At 35.6% G+C, this 26,377-nt stretch overlaps 1 protein-coding gene across 2 annotated transcripts in view; it reads left to right on the top strand.

Moving 5' to 3' along the window:
- LOC143452644 (nucleosome-remodeling factor subunit BPTF-like) overlaps window positions 1–26,072 on the top strand; it is a 29,154-nt gene extending 3,082 nt beyond the window's left edge. For both annotated transcript variants that reach the window (XM_076953690.1, XM_076953691.1), the window contains 40 exons: window positions 452–563; window positions 3,681–3,814; window positions 3,913–4,014; window positions 4,088–4,318; window positions 4,473–4,655; window positions 6,280–6,446; window positions 6,540–6,639; window positions 10,220–10,328; window positions 11,490–11,969; window positions 12,472–12,857; window positions 12,994–13,185; window positions 13,403–13,538; window positions 13,626–13,716; window positions 13,887–14,061; window positions 14,894–15,117; window positions 15,898–16,030; window positions 16,453–16,820; window positions 16,943–18,314; window positions 18,452–18,507; window positions 18,612–18,709; window positions 19,171–19,327; window positions 19,471–19,622; window positions 20,061–20,229; window positions 20,346–20,505; window positions 20,642–20,746; window positions 20,900–21,008; window positions 21,164–21,304; window positions 21,400–21,472; window positions 21,546–21,624; window positions 21,693–21,825; window positions 22,046–22,171; window positions 22,566–22,740; window positions 22,925–23,038; window positions 23,178–23,310; window positions 23,403–23,528; window positions 23,644–23,984; window positions 24,276–24,449; window positions 24,786–24,978; window positions 25,067–25,151; window positions 25,362–26,072. In XM_076953690.1, coding sequence (XP_076809805.1) covers window positions 452–563; window positions 3,681–3,814; window positions 3,913–4,014; window positions 4,088–4,318; window positions 4,473–4,655; window positions 6,280–6,446; window positions 6,540–6,639; window positions 10,220–10,328; window positions 11,490–11,969; window positions 12,472–12,857; window positions 12,994–13,185; window positions 13,403–13,538; window positions 13,626–13,716; window positions 13,887–14,061; window positions 14,894–15,117; window positions 15,898–16,030; window positions 16,453–16,820; window positions 16,943–18,314; window positions 18,452–18,507; window positions 18,612–18,709; window positions 19,171–19,327; window positions 19,471–19,622; window positions 20,061–20,229; window positions 20,346–20,505; window positions 20,642–20,746; window positions 20,900–21,008; window positions 21,164–21,304; window positions 21,400–21,472; window positions 21,546–21,624; window positions 21,693–21,825; window positions 22,046–22,171; window positions 22,566–22,740; window positions 22,925–23,038; window positions 23,178–23,310; window positions 23,403–23,528; window positions 23,644–23,984; window positions 24,276–24,449; window positions 24,786–24,978; window positions 25,067–25,151; window positions 25,362–25,561 — 7,794 coding nt within the window. In that variant the 3' untranslated portion in view covers window positions 25,562–26,072. The remainder of the gene's footprint in view (window positions 1–451; window positions 564–3,680; window positions 3,815–3,912; window positions 4,015–4,087; window positions 4,319–4,472; window positions 4,656–6,279; window positions 6,447–6,539; window positions 6,640–10,219; window positions 10,329–11,489; window positions 11,970–12,471; window positions 12,858–12,993; window positions 13,186–13,402; window positions 13,539–13,625; window positions 13,717–13,886; window positions 14,062–14,893; window positions 15,118–15,897; window positions 16,031–16,452; window positions 16,821–16,942; window positions 18,315–18,451; window positions 18,508–18,611; window positions 18,710–19,170; window positions 19,328–19,470; window positions 19,623–20,060; window positions 20,230–20,345; window positions 20,506–20,641; window positions 20,747–20,899; window positions 21,009–21,163; window positions 21,305–21,399; window positions 21,473–21,545; window positions 21,625–21,692; window positions 21,826–22,045; window positions 22,172–22,565; window positions 22,741–22,924; window positions 23,039–23,177; window positions 23,311–23,402; window positions 23,529–23,643; window positions 23,985–24,275; window positions 24,450–24,785; window positions 24,979–25,066; window positions 25,152–25,361) is intronic.
- The last annotated feature ends 305 nt before the right edge of the window (window positions 26,073–26,377 follow it).

Here is a 26,377-nt window from a genome sequence, read left to right on the forward strand (position 1 = left end):
GCTGCAGCTCTCCAAGCTCAATTTTTTCGGTTGTTGCTAATGTAGTGTTGTACCGGTAACTGCTGCAAAACTAGAATTCTTGGCAAGTACATAATTGGAAACATAATTTATCCAAAACATGTTAGCTAACTTTCATCTACTACCATACCGAATCCAAACCCCAGTCATTAAGCATACTGTTTTAACATTGTGAGGTCGTAATGTTTGCCATCTTCCTCATAAAGAGGTATGTCTTTATATCGCCAAATTTGCGATATATTTGTGACAATAACTGCTTAACCACAGCAATAAGAAAAATCCTTTTTCCCAATACACTTAATGGCAACTATTTGATTTACGACAAACTTGTTTATTGGACTTGCCCCACCATCAGTCTTGTATTTTTCACTAAGTTTTGAGTACCTAAATAAGAGTGGATTCATAGCTCTTGAATTATATTATTTTGTTGTAGGCTGAAAGCAGTGTGTCATCAGTGGGCAAGGATATGTATTCTATGGATTTACTTTCAGAAAACGAAGGATCTTTGGATGATGAGGATGATGATGATTTGTCATCTATTGGAGGTTTGTATAGTGTGATGATATTGATACCGTAGGTCAGTGCTCTTAACCTTTTCGATGTCATGGAACTAAACTTTGGAAATGTTACTGAGACTAGTATGTAAAGCAAATATTAGAAATACCCAACGGCAATGCAAATCATGCAGTGACGGTATCATACTTTAAACCAGGGGTGACGAACCTATTCGATGACGCGGGCCACTTTGTCACTTACGGCTGAGCAAGCGGGCCGCACAATTTTTTTAACATTTTGCATAATTATTAGCATTCAAGCACAACCGCTTCATTTGGCAGATTTTTAGCTGCTCCCGCGGCCGCAAAAAATACATCGATTGAGTGCGGCGGCAATCTATTGAAGACATACTGCTGCGACTCAATTGTGCTATCAGCTTTTGATATCGCATTGCGCAAAGATTAGAAACAGGTGAAAGAAAGTTCAAGACTGCTGGTCTCACCGGACGCTTCGTTCAAGACTGCTGGTCTCCCGGACGCAAAATTTAACCCTAAATTCCGGACATGTCCGGAATTTTCCGGACGGTATGGCAACCCTGCCTTGCATGTATGGGCGTTTGTCAAATTGTTTGGTGGGCCGCACAAAATTATTTGGCGGGCCGCAGGTTCGTCACCCCTGCTTTAAACTATCCAATACCATACTGAATTGCAGCTGAGTGTATCTATCATGCAAGTACGGTTACCAACAAGTAACTGTGATCGTAATGGCTAGAACAGGGGTGTTCAAATGGCGGATCTCAATCCGGATCCGGGTCTTTTCAACTTTTTGTGTGGATCTTCCAATGTAGTCTTGAAACAATCTTGCATCTGTAGCACACTTCACTTTTGACTTTTACAAAGTTATTAATATGTTGTAGGCCCTACAATGTAGGGTACATTTACATAAATAAAGCACCATAAAAATTAAAACATGTCCAACATGTTTACTATTCGTATTTAGTGGATCATCATGTTGCCAGGTTTGGCTGTGGTGGATCATGGCAGAAATCATTTGAACACCCCTGGGCTAGAACTTACATTGACCAACAATTTCCTCGTCACCATTAGACTTGGTAAATTTCAATGGCAACATGGCATGACGATGCTTGTTTGCTGATAATCACTTAATAAATAGGTGTTAAGCTTATAAATATTCAGTTATTTAAATTATCACTTTAGTTAATGCAAAAACGATTTCGCTGAACTTTCGAAAGAAGAATGTTTTATTGTGTTAAAAACGTTTTAACCACTGCGATTGACCAAATCCTACATTTAGTAATCTTAAGTTTACAAACATTTATCGCTCGACCTCATATGCATTTACACACGAGCTTAGCGGTAGCGGCATTTTGACACCTTTGGTATACCATTTTGTACCAAAGAGATATCAAATTTAAGAACATGCAGATAGTGTCTTGTTTTTTATTTTTTTAGGAACATTGGTTGCTTTCTCCTGTTGTGCACTGTTTAAAGTGTTATTTGTCTTTCGTTTCCCGGTCAATTTTATTTTTGAGTTGAGACCGATGGCAACCCTGTATATAGCAATCATTTATTTTCAAGTGCTCATTTTTTACAAATTTAAAATTTAGTTACCTTCAGTTTTAAGTCATTTATTCTCCGGATCCTGGGTGTTATGCTGTTTCAGTCTGCACTTTTGCTCCTTATGATATCCTTACCTTGTTTAGCACTACAAATCTTTTCTTCTCTTCACATGGCCAAATCACTAACGAGTAACTAGAGGACCCATCACCCTCTGCGTGGTATATTTCCCGTTGTACAAATTGTCAAAATTTTCAGTGTTTATGGAATAGTATTATAATTATTTGCACAGGCGCCGAAGTTTACAAAATGTAAGGCGGTAAAGTTAATGGGTTCAGATTTTTGGAACTTTCCCGTGTCAAGGATTGTTGTAAAAGCACATACGATAAAATATACTTCTAATCAACGTTATTTGCGACAACAGCCATGCTAGAAGTTTTTGCTTTTTATAAAATTTCTGGACTTGGTTATGTTAACCTACCACTTATAGCACAACTTTATTTCTATTCATGTCTTAGTGCTTTGCCACTTTTTTCTGCCTACGGATGGCTGGTAGCTTGTTCTTTGTTCTATCATACGTCCTAATTTTAGCTCTGTGAAGTTTACGGCAAAAAATGAACGACATTCTTATACACATATTTCAATCATTATCTATTATTTAATTATTATTTGTTTTTTAATTTATTCGCATCAAAAAACGAAACAGATCTAACAAAATTAGCAGCAACGATTACTGAATATACTTCTATTTAACACATAATCAAGAACGTTAAATTTTTGAACCCGAAAGTAAAGTATCTAGTAAAGTTTCACACGTTGGACTGAAAAGTTTATTTGCTACGTCCTATTGATTGGTTTATTATCGCTATTAAGTGGTAATTGGTACGTCATCTTCATTTTTACGGAGTATGGACTAAGTGAGATGCAATAACAGCTTTGCAATGATAATAGTAATTATACTTAAAGAACTAATCGTGAATTCTAAGTATGACCCCGAAAACAGTAAAAGCATTGCGCGGTTGCCATCACTACCAGTGATCGGCTCTCAGAGGACCCGTCATCCACTGAACCATTGCATTATACTGTCAGTGAAATTTCGCAATCGTTTCTTCTAAGCAAATTTCTTGTGTATGGCAAATTTAAAAAAGTTATTGTATATCTATACAGTAGTGATAGATAGTAGTAATGTTAGAATAGTAAGACAACAAGCATGCTCTCAAAACCAATGTTTGGGAATGGACCTTCTAATAGTCACTGAATCTTGCTAAAGTGGAACTACATGAGTGATTTGGAACAATTTAGTCGTGTTTCTAATGTGATTGCACGTAATGCCTTAGCTAGCCCCTTTGGTTAACACTTTGAATACAATTTTGTGAGCTCGAAAACTAAAGTTTACTGTTTTTTCGATTCTAAAAAGACTGAAATTATAGCAGGTAAATAGACTAAGACAACATTGCACAATCAAAGAGGGTGGTATAATGTTTTTTTGACTGAATATGTTTTGTAATTGATGAACGAATACTGTTCATCAATTGCAATACTTGTGTTCTTAGTGTGATAGTTGCATTGTTCTCTTACAATTGCTATTAGATCTTACCGTGTCATCGTGGCAAGAGGAAGAAGACCAAGTAAATGAAGAAATTCCCCCACTGGAGTTACCTGTTTCAGCGGATGATCTTATGATTTCTAATCAACTCGTTTTGAGAGCGTTATCTGTATACGAGGTATGTACTCCGCCAACCGGTACAAGAAATCTTGATTAAAGCTGAAAGTTGTTAACATGTTTGATTCGTGTTGCAAGTTAATGTTTCAAATTGAACAGGTTCTAAGACATTTCAGAAATTGCTTGAGGCTTTCACCATTTCTTTTTGAAGACTTTTGTGCCGCTTTAGTTTCTAACGAAACAACTGTTTTAATCAATGAGGTTTGTTTGTAATGCTTAGTGTTGAAATTTGAGAAATTAGCTGTCTAACTTTAACTACTGTAAATTTTTACAGTGCCACATTACACTTCTGAAAGCATTACTTAAAGAAGAGGATCATGTTAATGCCACGTTTGTACCTATTGATCAAAAGGATTCCTCATATGCTGCACTTTATTTCATTGATTATTTAACATGGCCTGAAGTACTAAGATCATATTTTGAAAGTTCGCCGGAGTTTAAGAATGTCCTTACAGTTGTTCAGTTAAAAGATTTTCCATTTGTTGATGTTTCCCAAAAACTAGAGGTATGATATATATTCTATGGCAACAACCTTGGCAGCATGATAGAAACTTAAAAAGTGTACCTGGGCATCAAACTTTTACCTTACTAGTTATATACATGTTCAACTGTTTTTTTATGCTAGCTCTTACTGGCTGATTTCAACTTTTTTGTTGAAGGTGTTGGAGATGCTTTCAGACAAGTTTCTTGCGTCCACAAAAATTCGTGATGAACTCATGATGGATGGCACAATTCGATATGATGATCATTGCCGGGTTTGTCACCGCCTTGGCGATCTTTTGTGCTGTGAAACTTGCCCTGCAGTATACCATCTTGCTTGCTGTGATCCACCTTTGACAGAGGTAGATGATTTTTTACATTGTTTACAAAGCTTTGGTTTAGTACAGTTCTTTACAACCCGTGAGACTATATACACTAACTGTAGTATAGATGTTAACGGTTAAATTGCTCGTCATTAATTTTTTTTTAAATCTTTATATTTCATTAGTACAAAATTTTGATTCAATTTTATTTTCGTTTTATTTAGATCTTATGCAGTCTAGTTTTGGATAATAATCAAATCATATGTCTTTAGAGTGTAGGTAAATTCAAATAAAATTTAGAATTGCATATAGCAGGGGTGGCCAACCAATCAGAGACTAAGAGCCTCACTTCTTACTGTGTTAACCGCAAAGAGCCACATCATACACATTATGATTTATGACGCTTTGTCTTATTACGTCATAATACTGCATCAGATATTGTTTCAGTTTCATCATCTTTATTCTGGGTCGAAATCTGATGTAATCAGTCATTGTTTAGCAAATATCAATTGAACATTAGCCAGTAGAGATTACTTTTCTGTATTATTTATCTGCCTAAAATGGGTAAAATGTGCTCTCTTTCGGAGGTTAAATATGAACGAAAGAGCTGCATAATACCGGGCAAAGAGCCGCGGGTTGGCCAGTCCTGGCATATAGTATTCAAAACTGCTCAGTTTAAAGGGTCCAGTAAAAAATCGTATGAAAAACCATGGATTAAAAATTTAAACTGAACATTTTTAGGTCTTCATCCATTTTGTCCAGTGTATTTGCTTGTTTATGCGACTTCGACTGTTTATGCGTTATCAGCAATAACCTATAGGGAAACATATAATAGGTGGATTATTCAGTGTTTCAGAATTACTATACACGGTGTTTAAAACCTATACGTTTTTTAAAAGCTCTAGTGTCAATACGCCATAAATTGCCAGCTGTTGTGCATATAATTACGAGAATACATTCCATTTTGAGGTTGTTTTAAGGGGCAAAAACCTTTTTTCATATGAAGTTCAATTTCATCAAAAAATGTATTTAACTTTGGAATTGAAGCAAAGTTATTGTCCAACATTAAAGTAAGCAATTACAATTACTACAAAAAATTGCATGTACCCAGAGCTCTCCAATCAATGTAGTGTTCAACTTTGCTTGCTCATTTGTTATGGGCAGTTTTTACATTGGTAAACCCTCATGCCACTTTGAGACAAGGATAATGGAACAAATGTGATTTGACAAGTAATACAGTAAAATAAGTAGTAATACAACCTAGATTAAAATAGCTGTTCCAAGTATAATAGAATAGTGGTGCGTTAGTATAGTTATCCGGTTTTATTACTGCGCCTAACAAATAATCGGAATTTTAGCTCCAACCATTGTTATCGTTTGCTAGTTCCATTCTATCGTTTTATCTTGTTTGCACCTATTGTCTAGGTGAATGTAGACCACACTTTGAAAACCACTGATCTACAAGAAAACTGTGTTAAATTTATTGTTTTAAATTATCTTCCCAATAACACAATTTATTTTAGATAGTTTGAGTAATTTAATCAATCGTTACTGTAACTTCGAGTTAACAGGCTCACATGGTATTTTTTTAAGCGTTTCATGTCTTAATAAATTTAATTAGTTTTGCTTGAAAGTTAAATATTCTGCATATTCCTATTTCAAGGTTCCTGATGATGAATGGCAGTGTGAAATATGCATTACTCATAAATTGAATGGAGTGAGTAATTGTGAATATGAAATTGAGATGGCTGGTCAGTATCTTCGACACAATCCAATTGGAGTTGATAGACACGGAAGGAAATACTGGTATTTGGTGCGAAGATTGTTCGTGTAAGTGATTTATTTAGCTGTACCATTTAATGTATTTCATAAAGTCAATGTATTATTAAAAATACTTCTGATGTGACTTTATCATTATTTTAGAGAAGCTGAAAATGACATTCGATATTATTCTACATTTGAAGAATTTAAAAGAGTTGTGTCTAAACTTGACCCAGAGAGATATGAAATGGTTCTCTGCGAGGTCAGTAATCAATAAAGCAAGTGTACAGCACTATACACTCTAGTTAGTACAATGTTTCCCAACCTTTCTCAACGCGCCTCACTTACGCTGACAATTTTTTCGAGGCCCCCCAATGTAGAGGAATAAATTTTACGGACAAAATTTTTAGTCACATGATTAGGCTTACCATAATTTTGTGGCTTCAAAGCGAGACGCTTTCAAACAACCCAAACCCTTAGCTGTGATTTTTTAACTTGACATTTTTCGGAATTATTACATAGTTCTACATTTAAACCCACCCTAGCTGTCTTCATTGACCATATTGTCATCGAAAGTTCAAGTGCTTGTTCTCTAAATATCAGTTTCAATTCGAAAAATAGGAAGGAATTGACGTTAACGATACAAAGATGGCTGCCTCTATTTCACAGGAAAAATCGTGCATGCGACATTTTACCGGTTCTTTTTAACCTAACTTGAATGTTACAATGTAGTAACCTAATTACCTAAATCTACCTTCTAATGCAAATTTAACTTCAATTAAATCCTAAATAGCTAAAATCAAGTTTTAACAAAGTAACAAGCAAGCAACAACCAAAGTAACAAGCTGTACCAATTATCCACTAACAATGACGTCACAATTACAATTTTATCGAATACAATTAAATAAATAACAAACAAGATCACGAATTCTTCTTCAAGAAGTACCGGTACGCTACACAGCAAAAACAATAATAAGAACATGCTAATGTTCGTGTATGGCTTCTATGTGGTATGGCTATGCTGGCTGACTGAATGCCAAACCGGGACATTTGGCCGACCGATCGGGACGCCGGGAGAAGACGTTAAAAAGGGGGACTGTCCCGGCTAAAACGGGACGTATGGTAAGCCTACACATGATACATACAAGTACAATTAACAAAATCTTTTTCAAAAAAATGCGTTTGCATCAGCCCCAAACTTTTCAAAATGCACCAAATTCAGGTTATTCATTTCTTCTATTGAAACATTTTGGCATGCTTTGCCGCCCACCTGAAATAGCTTCGCAGCTCACTGATTGGGAAACGCTGCTCTAGAATATAGATAGCTAGCTTAGCTACTTTGTGGTACTCCTTGTGTATATTTTTTAGGAAAAAGTTTTTCGCATGGAAATACGACAAAAATAAAGTATTGTAAGTCAATTTATAGCTTGTCCTTATTGTTTGTGGGCATGAGAATAACTATACAAATTGCCCCACTCAGGTGCCCTCTTTAAACTTGGTGCACTTGTAGTCATATTATACATTATGTATATGTACATAATATAATATGATACGTATTATATGCATGATTGATTACTTTAAATACTGCAACCATATCTATTGTTCAACCTTGTTTGTTTCATAATTTATGTCAAGTGATCAATCTATGTATATATACTAGGGATTTCATGAAGTAAATATTTCTCTGTCAAACTTGCTGAGACGAGTTATTGTGTTGAGAAATGCATTTTGATATGGTACACCACAGTCCTAGCACAACTTAAAACACTTAATATTGATTACTCATCAGTCATCACCTGAGCCACAAGCCCACAGTACTGCCGGAGTGCCGGTAAGATGGTATTTGTGCAGTTGAAGCATATTACCAGTGCAATCTTTTTTATCTCGATGATTTTGTTTGGGGACGACATTTAGGTCAGCGCTAGCTAATTATAAGGAATTCCCATTTTTGCGCCGAAACTGTTGAAAGCATACACCCAATTTTTTGAGGCCTTTTATTGTTCAAAATACCTTTGCGATAATATTATTAACCCTTTTCACATGATGTCAACTCGCTTAAATTAAAAAAGGAAATCGAGTTTAGGCATCTGTCACGCCCACTCGACTCATGTAAGTGACATAGGATAACATGCTTAGATACGGGTTAAGATATTTCATAGCAATGTCAAAAAGTATATTGATAACTTAATTGCTTTATTAAAGATTAGAATAAAAATTGGAAATCCATGCGTAGGCTAAACACCAACTAGTATCTCAAAATCCTTCAAATAGGTTTTTGTCGTATAGCCTTAGTATCACATCGCCGCTACTGATTGGTGCACATGTTGCTGATCATGCACATGAGCATTTAAAAACTGTATTTACGCTTCAGGTTGTGTGTATGCAAAATAGAGTACCGTATTTTCTTGAATAGAAACCGCAGAAGACAATGATGAAATCGCTTCTTTACTGTTAAAAGAAAACAAAGCATACATATCTAACGACATGAAATTGAAACAACTCAAGCACTGTACATATGTTTTATTTCAACTACGGTATTGCATCAACGGTCATTTTTATCATCATCAATAGTACTGATATTGTTCAAGTCATTCTTATCACTGGAACTTCCATTTCCTTTTGGTTTTGTTTGCTTTACACAGATGCGACAATAATAGCAGTGGTCGGTTTTACAAAAAGAGACAATAAAATTGCAGCTGACTTACTGTTTCCGTTTTCTTGTTACCGGTACTTATGGTAGATAAACTCGAATGCCCACTGAGCACTAATTAGAAGAGAAAAACATTCATGTAATAAAAATAGAAGCCGCGCTCGAATAGAAGCCGCACAAAACGTTCAAAAATAAAAAATAGTAGCCGCGGTTTCTATTCAAGAAAATACAGTAGGCCAAAGATATTTATAGTGAAGTTGACGCTTGCATAGTTACCTTAAATTTCTTAAAAACATGTAAATTAATATTGTACACAAACTGCTGTTGGATGAAAATATTTTATCTATTTGTGATTAAAATGGAAAAGCTGAATTAACTTCAGTCAGACAAAAGTAGAAATTGCAAAACTTTCTGAAGTTTGAACGTTTAGATTTTACTGAGACAGAGTGGTCAAAGGTACACGATTTCGGCATGATTCTGTGCTAAGAGTTGTTTGTTTAGCACTTTCATCGTGTACCTTTGGGATAAATGGAGTTGTGTGTAATTTACCACATGTGGCATTTGTAGACCTATTTCAGCCACATACTTTTTTGTAATGTTTTTATCCTTTGTTTCACACTGTTTTCACATGTCATTTAAGATTACTGTATAAGCGTTTTTGGGCCACCCTTACCCTAGGCAAGAAGCGTTTTTTGTTCGTTTAAGACTTAATCATTTGTATTTTGGAGAGTTGACATCGAGCGCTGATATGAGTTGGTCACAATTTTCTTCCTGCTGTAACCTCACGCTGGAGTTCTGTGAAATGTTTTTGATTTGTTAAAGAGAGCCAACGAAAATGTTTTTTATAAAACCGGGCTGATGAGGTGACTTAATGTTGAGGTGACAGTTCTTCGGTCTAACGAATGGCCGTTAAAGCGGAATATCCAGCACCTTTAGGAAATTAATGTTACAATAGGTAGCTGGATTCATTAATTCATTTAACAGATTCTTTTGTACCGAGACCTTAATATATCAGGAACTTCAACATAAATGTATAAGTGATGTGACCTAAACACATATCATGCAAGCAAAATATCATGTTATTGAGAATCACCGTTGTATGGATGGCATAGTTTACGACTTGCTAGTTAGTTAGATACCGCTTTTTTGCTGGCACATTTCTTCTTGTTCACTTTCCACTTCTATGTTTTAGGCACTAATAGATATCACAAAAGAGTTTCCCATTCAAGCTCAGATTACAAGAGAACTAACAGATGAAGGGAGGTGGAAAGTGGGGAAGACTTGTCTGGAGCTTATTATAGGTAAAAATATTTTCATAGACTTACTATGAATGTTATGTACCGTAGCCCATGGTCATTACACCTGGGTGAATAAGGTAGCACAGTACTTTATGTCTAGTTTGAACATGTTTTTGATGTGTTAGTTTGGTTGGTTTTGGTCTTTAAACCTTTTGGAGATATAAAGTCCCTGCAACTTTCATACATGCATTCACCAAACCCTTTGATAAAATTTTGAAACATACAATCATACACAGTAGATTATTAAGGATTGTGTTGTGGGTAGGAGCCCAAAGAATTTTTGCTTGCTAAAAACACCTTGAAATAAGATTTATTGAAATTTTTTCTCATATTTAAATATTCGCCAAACTATAGCTAACGTGATGGAGTACAATATTGTTTTGGTACTTGGCATGTTGTTTTACCCAAATGTTTACTATTCAAGCCATAATATTGCTAAAAAAGGCTGGGGTTTGATCAAGCCCAATTTAAGAACCACTGTGTCAGTAATAGCAAGCATTGAAAAAACGAGACTGTAATAAAGTGAATGTAGAAGTTAGTCCAAGTACAATGCGAAAAAACACAACTTTGTTAATAAACAGAGAATGAAGTTATTTCTGTTTAAGATTTAGTTCTACATTACCTGTTACATAAGCCGTAAGCTATGTTATTTCCTGGTAGAGATTGCAATTCGGGGCCAACTTTTAAAACACGGGTTTCGGGTATGTGACAGCAATTAACCGGGTAAACGTGGTTTTTTGGGTTTCCAATAAAAGCGATTTTTTTTCAGAGTGAGAGTGCGGGGGAACAGGCACAGAAGCGCCAAAGTTTTTTCTTTTGCTACAATCGTATTGCGGTGAATATATTATCACGAAACAGTTAGCAAATAATGAACAGTTTGATGCTGTGTTTTCAATACCAGTACAGTATATAGTAGACCTCGCATATGACGGATAACAGTTTTTGGATATTTACATTGTTCATGTTTTTCGCTAAGTCAGTGATTAAGCTTATTAACATAATGGCCCTACCTACATAACCATACATATATACTTTGTGATAAAGTCAGAAAATTATTTGATATGATTCAATTCATCTTGACACACGTCTGGTTTGTTTTGCTTGTGACTAGGCTAGATTAATTTTGCATTTAAGAAGTTATATGTACATTCAACTCCTTTGCAGAGCGAACAAAGGTCGAAGTTGAGGAAGAGAAAAGGAAAGCTGAAGAAGCTAAACAGAAACAAGAAAAACGAAAAGAAGAAAAACAAATAACTGATGTCAATGAAAAACAAAAACAAGATGACAAAGAAAAAGAGACATCAAGAAATGACCAAATCAAGCAAGAAGAGACTAACCCGAAATCGGAAAATGATCAACAAATATCAGGTGAACCTCCACAAGAGGAAAAAAAGGATACTAAAGAAAACAACAATCAGGAAAAGGAGATGTATGATGGATCAACCATGATTAATGCTGAGGAAAATCCTGCAATAATAAAGTCTGAACAAGGTGATTCTACTTATGTGGCAGCAGCCATTGAAAAGAAAGATGATAGTGGGCAAAGTGAAACTACTGTTGCAACAATTAACCACCTTGTCCCAGACCAGACAAAGGATGAGGAAGAAGGAAAGGAAAGAGAAGAAAAAGAGCAGAACACTACTGGTAATACTAGTGCATGTGTGACATTGACTTAAAATTTATCTATAAAGGAATTTCTATATTGAATAGACTGATTTTATAGTTAAAATAGTTGACGAATGGGAGATGTGTAATATTAGATACTTTTGATGCTATGTGTGGTTGTACGCTGTACAGATGCTAATTAAGTAAAAGTTTTAAATACTTCAACGTAAGCTATTTGGTCTCTGCAATAAATCTATATGGGAATGTAAGATATAACCAATTTGTTTGAGACTACACATTTAGAATTATTGTAGTTTTGTATTGTGGTTTTCATGTTAACAAGTTATGAAAGTACTTAGTACCTTTTAAGTTACTTTGATAGCTAGTTACAAGTTATCCAATGTTAAAATTAATGTGACCACATGGGCATTTTGCCTGGATCTTTGTAGTTGCTTTTGAGAATCAGGAAGAGGTTCAGTTTATGAGATTCCTTCATACAGCAAAGTGTTTGTTAACATTTCAATTTAAAATTTTTTTGCAGGACAAGCTCCATCAAATGTTCCTTATTCTTGTTCACTGGCAAGGACAATAGACAAAACAGATGAAATTATAGAGAGTAATAACACTGAGCAAGATAATGCTGTTCAAAAGTCTGAAGCATATACAGCTGAAAGTGCACAGGCACAAACCAATAATAATTCACTTAACACTGGGCAAGGTGCATCACCAGCCACTGCACCATCTTTTCCAGCAGCTAGCAACTCTGTTACAGGAATCCCTGCAAACATGGTGAAAGTTTCTCTGCCCACAGCACAAGCTAGTAGTGGAAAACCAACCACGTTTGTTCCACTTGCTAATTTAAAAGTTCCTTTGACTCGCATTGATTCATTGCCTGTCATGCAAGTTCCAGGAAAACAACTAAACACTGTAAGCATTTTCTTGGAAATTAAAGCTTTTTGTCTTGCACAGTCATGAAGTAGTTTTGCTTACTGTTGATACTTAATAAATCTTTGCCTGTACTATATATTTATTGTGACGTCACTAGTTACATTTTTCTGCACAGGTCTTCAAGGTGGGGCAGAAAATTCAAGTGAAACCTGGCACCACAGCTGCTCCGTTAACCACTTTAAAAAATCTCTTTGTCTTGTCAAAGGATGGTGTTCGCACACCACTCACCATTGGTCCTGGCGGTAAAGTAATAACAGCAAACACTCAAAAGCTAATTATGATCAATTCTCCTCAACAAGTTAACAAGGTGTAGTTTTGCGACATCAACTTGATTTTAATTTAAAAAAATATTAAATTCCTTATGACTTGCTCCTAACTCTATGGAAAATTTATGCTGTCACCATGTTTGAAAAAATATGATTGAAAATTGTCCTGTACTGATATGATTGCGATAGAATTTGTATTTGTTTACTGTTCAAATATAATAATTCAAACATGAAATTTATCAGTTTTGTTTGGTTTAGAATCAAGCAACAGCATCATCGTGTCCAAAGTTAAGCAGAGAACTTCGAAGGTTAGAGTTCAGTGGTGCTGGACCCAAAATGCAGAAAATGCTGTTGGAATCAAGAGCAAAACTACAGAATATTGTCCAACTGAATGGTAATGGTTATAGGTTAAAATATTGTATGATATATGTACTTTATGAGAGCTGCTACCCTGATAACCGCATTTTTTTCATCTGCTTAGATACTGACACAAAGACTCCTAATATATCAGCAAATATTAAAACTGTAACAATATCAGAATCTGTAAAAGAAGAACCAAAGAAACCGTTCCGGTAATAAAATGATTTAATCAGATTTTCATTGAAAACACAGTGATTTCAACAAAACCATTATGCATTTGTGAATTGTAGTATTAGATTTACAACGCATGATTTTTTTGTTGCTGCCTTATGCTTTTTTTTGCTTGTCAATAACTTTTGTAAACAAATCCCAATTTAAACAGTTTGGGTGAAGATGAAGGATATAAACAGTATAAGAATTACTACGTTGAAAATACTCTTGCCTTAAACAAGTATCAACACAAAGAGGAAAAAGACAAAGAACGTCATGTTGGATACAAGTTTTCTATAACTGGTCCAGTGGAATTCGAGTGGATTGGAAATAGTTGTGGAAATAAGGTTAGCATTGTACTATAAGTTACAACCAGTTTCTCTTGATTGGTGTGTAACTTTTTTCTATCTGTTATAGAGAATTGTTGCTTAATTCAAAACCACAGAATGTCTTCTTGCTATGATGAGAATTTTGACTGAAAAAGACTTTGTTTAAGTCTTGCATGTATGGAAGTAAATAATCTTCTCTCTGATGCAAGTTTCTTGGTTACATTTTTCCATTTTTAATTGAGATCTAACAATCAATGTAGCGGTATACAGTAGACGCCGCTGTTTAAATCATCTTGGTCCCAGCCAATTTCCAGTTTTATAAATGACAATTTTATAAACCGATGCACCCAGACTAACAGCAAAATAAAGAAACTGGATTGTAAAAATGCTATCAATCAATTATTTCACAGAAAAATGTAGCAATGTTGATCGTTTTTTTAAGCAGAAATTTCTTGCTAATGTAAAAAAATATATTCTGGTTTTAGCACCATTAATTGTATCCATGTTTGTACTTTGTATTATATCATGCCAATGGTAATACCTCAGAAAACAGTGAGTTATATTAAAAAGAACCTCTCTTTATTTGCAAATACAGTGCTCATAGAATTGAAAATAGATGTATAAATCACTAGATTAATTGAAGGAAACTATCGCTTTACTGGATATGGTGGTTGATGTTGCAGTCGGCTACATTTCGCAGTCAGATGTGTAAATAAACCCCTAAGCTTTGTTTGAAGCTCTGACCCAGGCAAATTGGACTAAATAGACTGATGGGTTGATTAAGCGGCTTTTACAGTATATCAAAACTTGTGTTTATCAATAAACTGATCTTTTCTAAAAACTTTATTAGGCAGATATCGTGCACACACTTCGGTCTGCAATGTTTCGCTTTGAACAGCAAATACCTCTCTGTCTAATGCATTCAAAGTGGGACCAATATAGGAAGATGTGGGGAAGAATGCTGGTACAGAATGACTCCCCACGAGCTTTTGCAGTCGTTCTTGGAATATTAGAGATGGCAATTCGAGATAGTGCCAAGAAAACTGTTTGGAAAGAAAGCATGGGTCAAGTAAAGTATGTGCTGCCGTTCTAATTTTTGAAAATCAGTGGTTTTGTTCATATTCTGTTGACTGGATTTTCTTGACTTCGTTTGGTTGCTGCATACATTGTCAATTAATTTCTTAGATTTTGACAAAAAAATGGAATGAATGAATGCATTATATCTGACGTGACAATGTAGTTTTAGAAGAGACTCCACAAAACCACAATTGTTAAAATGTTGTTGACTAAAAATTGCCAATGGTTACAGTGCTAGGGTTAACATGATAACAAAGGTGCAACTTAGGCTAATCGCGTAATTTCAAATCGACTTATCCATGGCATGCGTCTAAAAAATGATGGATACGAGGTAAAACAATCAAAACATTTCTGGCTCATGCGATTTATTTATGAAAAGAATATGGTATTACTTGGTATTGCTCACATTACCGCTATTAGATTGACTGAAGTAATAAAAATGTGACAATCATGTCAGCAAACTCTCGAAAGTAACAAAATGAGCTAAAATAATTATGAACACATACTTGCTATCTAAATTTTCGTTTAAATGAACCATTTTTAAGATTTATTATTGGTTATAAAAGAAATAAAAAGATGAACTTTCACATTGTAAAAATACAAATACAAGTAATGAATGAGATAAAGTTAATGAACTTGAAAATATGCAACAAAATATCAAGTTAGTTAGTTTGGACCATTTTTATTTTCAATCATGTAACATTAAAATATTTACATGAAATGACAAACATCTTTCTGTTTCATTGTGCAATATAGACTGTTTTTTGTGCATTGCAGGATGCGAAGGTTAGTACAAAGTGAGAAAGAAGAATTTGAAAAAAGGAAAAAATACCTAAGAAGAGTTGACCAAGACACTGCAAATCGTCATGCTGTGTGGTGTAAATATCCACTGCCCATACGAAGTGCTATGGTATGTGTCAGACTGTCAGTACAGTAGACTCTGCTTGTTTTAATCGCCTTGGGACGAGGCATAATATCCTAATGGCCACAATAACCGAAGCTGCTATAACACTGTTCCACCACACCAAGATTGTCACAGTAGACACAAAATGACAAAAACATTTCAGCACAACTTTCACTGTTACGCAGCATAAGTCACACGAAAAATTCACAGAAAATTTTGAAAAAGATGGAAAAACTTGTCATTGTAAACAGAGAATTTTATATGGCAAAACTCAAGACTGTACCAAAACTGTCAAATAAATCGTGTGGTCATATTAAGTGGATTCTACTGTAATGGTGAAAGCTTTAATATCATCTAAAAATGTTAACTATTCCAAGTTTATGTTTTAAATTAGGTTTACTTGTTTAATCAATTTAATGACTTTGCAGGTGTGCAAGATGAAAGGAGAAGATTATCGCATTACTGGATATGGTGGTTGGATGTGGCAGTCGGCTACATTTCGCAGTCGGATGTGTAAACCAACTCCTAAGCCTTTCACATTGTTTAAAATGTCTTTACAACAAAAGGCAGGCAACGAAGAGAAAGTTGATAAAATGGATACGACTTCTGAAGAAGCGACATCCCTTGAAGATGCTGATTCTTCATCAAAAAATGCATATGATCCATTCAACATAGAAGTTGAACGACTTATTAATAGTTGTGATGTCATTGATGTATCAAGAAATTTACTTATTCGAACTGTTGTGTATAATCGAAAGTGGTCAACCTCAAAGTTAGATAAACTTTTTCGTTGGAGGTTGGTGGTTTGTTGTTGTGCTTATCAAAATCAACATATTTTCAATTATCTTAATATTTAGAGGTTAACCTGATCCTTCCAACATCTTACCGTATACTAATTATTGAATTTTACTTATGCAGAGTGTTGCAGGAAAAAAAGAGGATGTTAGCAGACAAAAAAGCATCAGAAGCCAGGCAAAGAGAAAATCATGTTAATGCAAAAGATGACGATGTGAAGGACAATGAAAAAAGTTCAGCTGAAAAAAGTAGTGAAGCTTTTTCTAAACAAGTATCAGAATGTGATAAAATGCTTGCAAACTGTGACACAAGCTCAGCATCTGAAACAGAAAATGAAAATTCTGAACTTCGTGTCAGCAAAAAAGAAACAAAGCCTACATCTTTTGTTGATGATGTTGATATGGATCCAGAGATATCCGACTCTGAAATGGATGAAGAAAAAGTGTCTAGCAGCATGAAGACAACTTTATCAAGTCTTGATCAAAAGGAAAATGAAGATGCAACTCATCAATCATTTGACAAGAATGATGTCTCAAATATTCCTAACCCATCTTTTGGAGATGTAGATATAGATCCTGAAATATCAGATTCAGAACTGGATGAAACAAACAACAGTACCACAACAGGTGCAGTGCCTCCGTGTGAAAATTCAACAGTTTGCAATGATGTTTCTTTGCCAAATCAGTCTAATGTTAATTTTGCTTGTTCTTCACCAAAACAAGCTAATCAGGACTCCCTTAGCAATACATCCAAAAAAATTGTTAATAATCTTTCTTTTTCGGACAAATTAAAAAATAGTGGTGAAAACACTATACTGGAGGAAACGAAAGAAAATTATCAAGGAAACAGTAAAAAAGAACTGGTCTTACCTGACTCAAAAGCTTCAATTGTAACCTCAAGTGGAAATGTTTCTGTGGATGTTGAGGCTTTAGTAAACGATTTAATTTCTGAAGTGGTGGGTAAAGTAATTCCTCCAAATTCTGTAAAAACTTCAACATCGGCAGTTTGTAATGGCATGGACAGCCAACACTTTGGGGTGGACATTGTTTTTGAGAATAGAGTGGAAACCACTGTGATCACTACAACAGTTACAACCAAAACAATCACATCCAGCAACTTCCTTTCAGTGGGTACTAAGGCTACGAAAATAGCATCTGAGATGGTGACAACAACCACATCTGAGACAATTAACCAAGCCAGACCTTGCACTGCGTCACTAGCTAAAATGGAGACAAATACTGAAAACACTTTTCAACATTCATCTGAAATTGAAAGCAGTCAATCTTCAAGAATGCTTATTGATCATGAAAGTGGTGAAGTTTCAGCCATCTCTAGTACTTCAAAAATATCACGCCGGTTTAGGTTGAAGCAGCACGGACACAGCATCATATGTGAAAAGAAGGTAAAGGCTGCTCGATCAGCCACAAGTAAATCATGGAAACTTGAAAAATCTCAGGGAGACTCGAACAGTAGCAAGAAATTCAATGATGTGAAGGTACAGTATTGTGTCATCTACCCAAGTGTGGCAGGGCCACATATTTTTCTAAGTTTTTTAATGAAATTTGAGTACATGTGCTAGAGGGTAACCATCTCTTGCAATAAATATTTGTTCTAATAAATCTCAATTTACAGATGCCAATACCTTGGAAATTTTCTGTAGGCATTGGTAAAAAGAAGAGCATTTTTAGGTTGGTTGATTTTGCCACAAAAATGGTTAACACAACTTACACAAGATGTTCTATAAATATGTACTTATTGTTCTATTATATATTGGTTCTATTTTTTAACAAAGATTACCTCTTGAATGTGTGAGATATATGGCAACTAGAGGTGGCTTAGCATGGTATCCACGAGGATTTCATCACGTCCAAAAATCACCAGCATTGTTAGGTATGGCTTCTACAAACAGAGTTTTGTTGTTAGATTTTTAAGTACTGTGCCTGTGTCCAAAAGGTGTTGACAGCACAAGTACAAATTCATTTTTGAACAACTTCTAAAGCTTTACAGACAACTTGTTTTTAATTTTTTTTTGTCTTACTCTTAGACAAAGCCAAGTTAAAACTATAGTAATTGATACATGTTTACTCAGAATAATGGTTGTTAATCACTTCTTGGCATGACTCATGAGAAATAGTCGTGGATTCTTGTGACCCAACTGTTTCGTAAACACTCAAGGTCCAATATAAATGAAATTCCACGTTTTGGCGGTTTGGTTTTAAGCACTGGTTTTAAGTTGGCCACTATACATTAGTCGTAACGTACTATGCACCATGCTTCCTATATTGAAAAAGTAGTAGTTTAAGGTTTAACTGATCAAGTATATTGCATTGGCTATCCAATTGGTTTCACAGAGCTGTTTTGGCCATACCGATGTGCAAGGCCCACTATTGGCACTGTATGGAGGTTCAAAATTCAACATGCCAGCAATCTTGGAGCTATTGCGCATTTGCTGAGAGTTCTTTGGCACTCGATAAGATGGGATGACATTGTTACCAAGCCTTCATCCGAGTAATTTTCTTTGAAATCTATTTTAACCTATTATGTAATCGGTCACTAAAACAGTGGTTCAAAAGCCAATCACCCAGTGAAACTGCAATAAATTCCCGAAATTAACCAGTGAAAGTTAACATCACTGTAAATATTTTAACCAGGGAAAATGTTCATGCTGTTCACACTGATGAAGACATCATCACTACAGAATTGCTGAAGAGAAGGGATGTTGGAAATTCTGGCCTTTTTTCAGAATACTTTGTGCGGCGCATTGTCGTTCGAACAACTGATTATGATGAAGAAATACCAAGAAGTAAATATTCTGTTTATTTTGTAATTGAAAGTAAAAAAATAACAGTAACCAATTAAGCTGCTAACGGTCAAAAACAAAAAGTGGGTTTGAATTCTTGGATTTACTTCGTAATGTTAGCTACTGACTATCTAGTCTACTTCTGCTCTTGAATTGTCCTTATGATGCGATATGTACAGTGGATAGGTATTATAATGTGTTTATGTTGCCCTATTGTGGAATTTTGGAGTTTTGTTTGAAAGATAATTTTATTATCAACAATAAATATGATTGTCTACAATAAACAGTATATATAGTATGACATGCTATTTTGGCAACGTGTGTTGCACTGTCGCAGACTAAAAAAAGTCAAAAGCCCCTACCTTACATATGTGTTGAATGTCGCTTGCATTTTTTCGTTGTTAAGTTCAATGCAAAATAAGTATGTAGAACATGTGGTAGGTGAAACCTATACTCCCTCTTCTCGGTCTGGTTTGCGCACCCGAGGTCGTCAAATGAATTTGAGAGAAAGAAACAAGAAAGATTTCAGGCAAACACAGCCTAAAGTTGAAACTCTTTGGTTACCTGAAAACCAGATTGAGTTATGGCAGATACGACAATTCGATAGCTTGTAAGTATTTTGGTTCTTTATTGTTTGCAAGTTGCTCATTAATGGATGATGCATTACTTTGCAGCGTGGGGCACAGACTGTCCTTTGTTGTTTGGGTTACATGATCGCTTTTTTAGGTTACGGGAACAACAGAAAACTGCTGCGAAATCACAGTCTTTGTCAAGGTCGTCATATCCCTTGACAAGTAATATTCCGATAACAGGTGGAAAGAAGCAAGTTCCTATTCGTAGCGCTGTTGCTGTACAAAAAACTCCAACCTTTGAAGCAAATAAGAATGTACATTCATTGATTACCTTCTTAAGTTATAAAATACATTGTATGCTCATCATAAATAGACATTTTAGTAAATATTACTGTACTGGTTCTGTACTTGTGATATAGTTAATATTCACTTTATGTTATCGATGTACAGGTTACTATCACCAGTGCCCTCCTCAAGCAAGCTGCAGCTTTGCATCGGTCTCATGTTAATGAGTCAACACCAAGCTCAAAGTTGATTATCAGTCCTCATTCAGTAGTTAGTTGCTTTGACATCTTCAGCTTTGTTTTTTTAGGATTTCCATCTTAAACTTTGCTCGATAACTTGTTGGTTATTATGTTTTTTTATGTAAGTTCATTTTACAATAGTTTTGGATTTTTACAATTGCCAGTATACTCAAATTTGTCACAGACTCCCAGTCACTTGAAGATTGCTGATAACAAAAATCAATCTGGACTTCACACTATAACAATCAAGTCACCGCAGCAAGCTCAATTTGTTGCTTTAAAGTCAACTTCAGGTTCATTTGCAAAATCGTAATCTATCTCCTCTATCTAAGCAGTGGTGTGTGGAATCTAGTTTTCAAGCTCAAACATAGACGTTTAACATAATAAGCAATATTGGAAAGTTAGATTCTTTAACCTGAAGAGGAAATAAAAATCTGGCAAATTTCAGGTATTACCACTACCCCAAGTAGTGCAGGAGCTTTTATACAAAGTGCTGGAGGTTCAACAGTGTTTCGTACTGCTACTGGGATGCAATGTATTGTGCAGGGAAATAAACTGCTTCCTCATAGACAAGTTTTGTTCAAATCCAGTATGTGTTGCTTCAGTTACAGTTGTTTGTAGGAGTAATAGGTTTTTACATACTTGTTAATATATAATATGCATCATTTTCTGTACAATTTACAGATACTACACCAGTCTCAAGTACTGCCACAAACATACCAAGTAAAACGGTTGCAGCAAACCATCCTACTATAAGGTGGGTTTCATACAACGCATATTGATAAACCACTCTTGAAAATGCATCTATATTGGTATTCGCTTTTATGTAGGCTAGCGGGAAATATTCCTAGTCCGCAGGCAATCAGCAAACAGAACATTACTACAGGTCCATTAACGAAGAAGACTCTGGTACGTTTTGTATAATTTGCCAGTAAATTATGCTTTAGGAATACTTATAACATCACAAAATTGTTTAGAGCACACCTGTAACACCAAAATCCAGCACCTCAATGCAGGTTAAATTGTCCGCTGGCCAGCTTGCTGACTTGATGAAGCTTGGCTTGGGCACGGTGGTTTCAGTGGCTGTTACCATGCCAGATGGAAAGCCTGGTACGTGAACTAATCAATATATGTTTCGAGTGTGATGCTATATCACATGCAAAATCTTGTTTTGCAATAATTCATAAATTAACTTAAAACTTTATTGAATTGTAACAATTATTGTCAAGATTTAATATCAGCATTTTGCTACTTCTACTACCACTTACCAGATGCTCCAAACATTCTGCACTGAATTCAGTAAGTAAACAATGAATATTTTTTGTGATAGGATTTGGCCAATTGCAAATGATACCACCTGGCACTCAAGTCACTCCAAACCAAGGACAACAGATGATGCAATGCAAAGTTGGTAATGAGATCCGTCGCTTTTTGCTCATTGCAGTCAATGACAATAGTAAGCAGCTAAAACATCCGACTACATTCAATTATTCATGCCATAGCGTTCAACCATTTCTTGACAAGCCGTTTAAGCCAGAAAAACGTCGAAAACAAAATATACTCCATAAGATAGAGTATTATGTGTTCAGGCAAACCGTTCATGTCAGTTACAGAGAATCAAGAATCAAGAATTAAGTCAAAATCAGCGGAGTTGCCATGCTTTGATTCATGTTGAGCAACAATGTTACATACTAAATAATACCAATACATAACTTGCTACTTAAAAAATCACTTTTTTTGAAAAATTTCTTATTTTCATTTGCTTGCGCTTATGATCAACTTTGGGATATGCTGTGAATTTAGTTATTTCAACAATAGTAACTGATCAATTACTTCAACTTTTTTCAAAGAATCTGCTAGTGGAGAGAAATCTTCAACTCCCGATAACGAAGTAAGTTTAAAAACCACACCTAGTCTAAGAACTCGTTTGGAGCAATTGCAGCAACGTCAGCAAAACTTGCTTAAGCAGCCGGCGACTGATATCAGGAGGCTCATGACTGACAAAGATCCACTCTGGGGGGCAAGGTGACCAGACTGGTGTTTCATGTGTTAAAAATGCAATAGAATGTGCAAACGGAACTGGGTCGTTTTTGCTTGTCAAGCTTTGTACGTATGACGTATAAGTATAAGTGTGTATACTGTTGATACAATCGAGATCTTCTATGTGTCTGCTGTGTTCTACATTTTAAAAAAAATTTTTTTTTTTCAGAGCACAACCTGCTGAGAAACATCCTGTGCCTGACAAAACAACAAAAAGAGAATTTGCAGAAAAACCAAAGAAAAAGCTGACAACTCTTCATGAGACGAGAGAAGAACGCCAACGGTAGATCACTTGTGCAGTTTTTTTTCATAAAAAGATAACTGTTGGCGTATTGCTATCATTTGCTATCATCGATTTTTAGACCCCCAGATTGTATGTGCGTTCTATAAGGTTAACAACGTAAATGTTATCAACATTACAGGAAGAGTGTTGTGCAGCAAGTGATGAAATCCATTTTGGATCGGATTGAACGGAAAGAGGAAGTGGAAGCTCGTCGGAGACGGAAGGAGGAACAACTTGAAATGCAGAAAAGGAGAAGGGAGAGCATAGATGTCGTAAGTTACTGAAAAGAAAACGTTGTTTTTGAATATTCAAACTCGTTATTTCCACAATCAACGCTTAAACCCGTGCTTTATAATGTTTATAGGCCAAGTCTCAGCAAAGGTTGCAGAGTCGACTTGTGCACGCATTAACAAGACACCAAGAACAGCTGAAACAAGAGATACGAAAACGAAAAACTATCACTGAAAAATACCTCACCAGAATGGCAGAGGTTACTCGATACACATGTGTAACAGTTATTGTAATACTTTCTATCGTTTAGCTAACAGTATATGCAATGTGCATCGTCTTAAATTGACAATCAACCATTGTTGTTTGCAACGCAGAATGAGTTATATGAAGATCGATTAAAGTTAAAGAGACGAAAAGAAAACTTGGGCCAACTTTCTTCAGAGAACACTTCAATTATCTCCAAACAACCAAAGAAGACCAGCAATAACTACATAACTACTGATAGTGCAATAAGCAGCATATTAACTGAAAGCAACAAGAAGAAAACAGGTCAAACTCCAACTTCCCCGAAAAAAGTTTCAAAAGATTCTCGAAAACGTTCTCGTTCCAGAGATGTTGAACCTATTATTGAAGAAGTTCCTTCAAAGAAAAAGAAAATGATATGCACTTCCACCAAGCTTTATTGCATCTGTAAAACTGCATATGACGAAACAAGGTCAATGAAATGTTCTTAAAAGATACGCTTTTCAAAAAACTAATTTTCCCACGTGGCAGTATCCCAAACTATTCACGAATAAATGTAATTTTTAATATGGCTTCAGGGTAGTCTTGTTGGGCTATTGTCATTCAAGATTATGTTTTGCAGGAAAATGTTGTTTTGCTTAAGGGAGTGGCTCCATTAAAAAAGCAGTTGCGATTTGATTTTTGCTAAGTTAGGAAAAATTAATGAAAAAACTATGTTCCACTAGGTCCTTGCAATTTTCGAACTTAATTTGTTGGCTTTCAGGTTTTATATCGGTTGTGATCTCTGCATGAACTGGTTTCATGGTCAATGTGTCGGTATCTCGGAAAAGAAAGCGAAAACCATGGAAACCTGGGTATGCAAGGAATGTGCAAAGGAACAAGATACACCTCAGCAAGAGCTCTACTGCCTTTGCAAGACGCCATATGACGATGCACAGTAAGACTGCGCCAAAAGTTTAAATTTTTAACCACTTTCAATACTATTTAATTTTTGGTGGGCACCACAACTGGAAGGTGTCACAGACACTTAAAATACATAATTTTCTCTGCTGTTACGATTGCAAGATAACACTCTGTGTCAGATCTTAAAAGTGGTCTGATTCAATTTTTCGTCTTGCTACAGTAACGCCAGTTTACCTATTCTTCCACTCTTGCTTTTCTTGCGTGGATTTATCAAAGCTGGTACAAGCAGTTGATCAAACTATCATGTGATGTAGTCACATATTAGCAGCTAAAATGTGTTACAATGATCTCTATGATACTTTTTATACAGGTTTTACATCGGTTGCGACGTGTGCCAGGACTGGTATCATGGAGATTGTGTTGGAATCTCGGAAGACGAAGCTTCGTCAATAGAGAGCTACACTTGCCCCAGATGCAAGAAAGAAGCACGGGACGCGGCAAACGAAGGCATTTTGTGTGACCGTGATATGGTTAAATTAACGAAGATAGTCCGCACACTGCAGGTACTACCGTATCAAAGCATGGATTAATTATTACTTACCATAATATGCCCAAAGTTTGCGCACGGTCAAATAAAAAATTCAACTTTAGAACCACAAAATGGCATGGCCGTTTTTAGAACCGGTTCGAGAACGAGATGCACCAGGCTACTACAAAGTCGTCAAGAGGCCAATGGGTGAGAACTATGCAAACTCGCTGCTGTTGCGTTTTTTAAGCAATGCGTGGTTATGTACCTTAGCCTAGCCAAGATGTACAAGAATTTGTTGTACAATAATCATATAATAAATCATTTGGTTTAGTTGATGCGTAACGGCGTGCATCTCTTATCCTCAAAGGTCGTTCGAGTTGTTTTTAAACTGAAAGAAATGTGTATTTTCGTTATTAGACCTTCAGACTGTGATGAAACGCCTTCAGTGTCGATATTACATGAAGCTATCAGAGTTGGTTGGGGACGTTTCTCTTATATTTGACAACTGTCGTCAATACAACGGCGCCGATTCGAAAATAGTTCGGTGCGCCGAAATCGTTGAATCGATATTCGTGGGCAGAATACGAGATCTTCGTGGAAGAGGCAGGATCAGGTGAACCTGAGTACGATGACTTGCACACTTTGATGGAGTGTGAAATTTCGCGAAATTCATAGTTAGCGGCCGTCACTGCTATCGGTCAAAGAACGCTATTTGGAGTGGGCGATAATAAGTCTAAGTGTTTGAAAAAGCGTACCTATTGTGTATCTTTGTGAGGCCAATGTACAGTGTATACTACAGTAAAAGAAGTTAATGTGACTTCCAATTTTTTATCGTGTTTTTACTAAAACCTAAGTTCTGTTTTTCATGTTTGTGCCTAACTTTAAATCTATTGTTGTTGAAATTGTGTCAGGTTTGTTTATTTTCCTTCTGTGAAAAATAATGTATTTAACTGCCCTGACAATGCCTGAAAGTATGCAAATCCTGGATTTCCAGTCACAAAACTCAACCGCTGATGACTTCATTTCATAACTTTGGTTTGCGATTCTTCATAGCGCTAGTATACGACGCGATTCTTGTTCGAAGATTTTGAATTTTTATACAGAAATACATTATTGTATTTTGGTAGACATCTCAAAAATCAGAAAAACATACTTGTTTGCCCGATACAAGTTTTAAGCTTTTACACTATCATTGCTACTATACTGTATCATTGGTCAGGTTAGTCCCAAGGGAGTTACTGATTGGGTATCCCCATGCTCAAACCGCTCCTATTTATTATAATAAAAAGCTTCATGAACCCTTTAGGTTGTCAGTCTCTGATGTTCAAAAACGTTCGTGCATATACGCAGATAGGTTATGGTTGATTCGTTGAACATTATAACGGGCTAATCGCAAATTATTCATGTGGTAGTTGTTCTTGTGCTTGTTTTGC

Source organism: Clavelina lepadiformis, chromosome 4 (assembly GCF_947623445.1).
Source record: "Clavelina lepadiformis chromosome 4, kaClaLepa1.1, whole genome shotgun sequence".
In the NCBI taxonomy this organism is placed as follows: Eukaryota; Metazoa; Chordata; class Ascidiacea; order Aplousobranchia; family Clavelinidae; genus Clavelina; species Clavelina lepadiformis.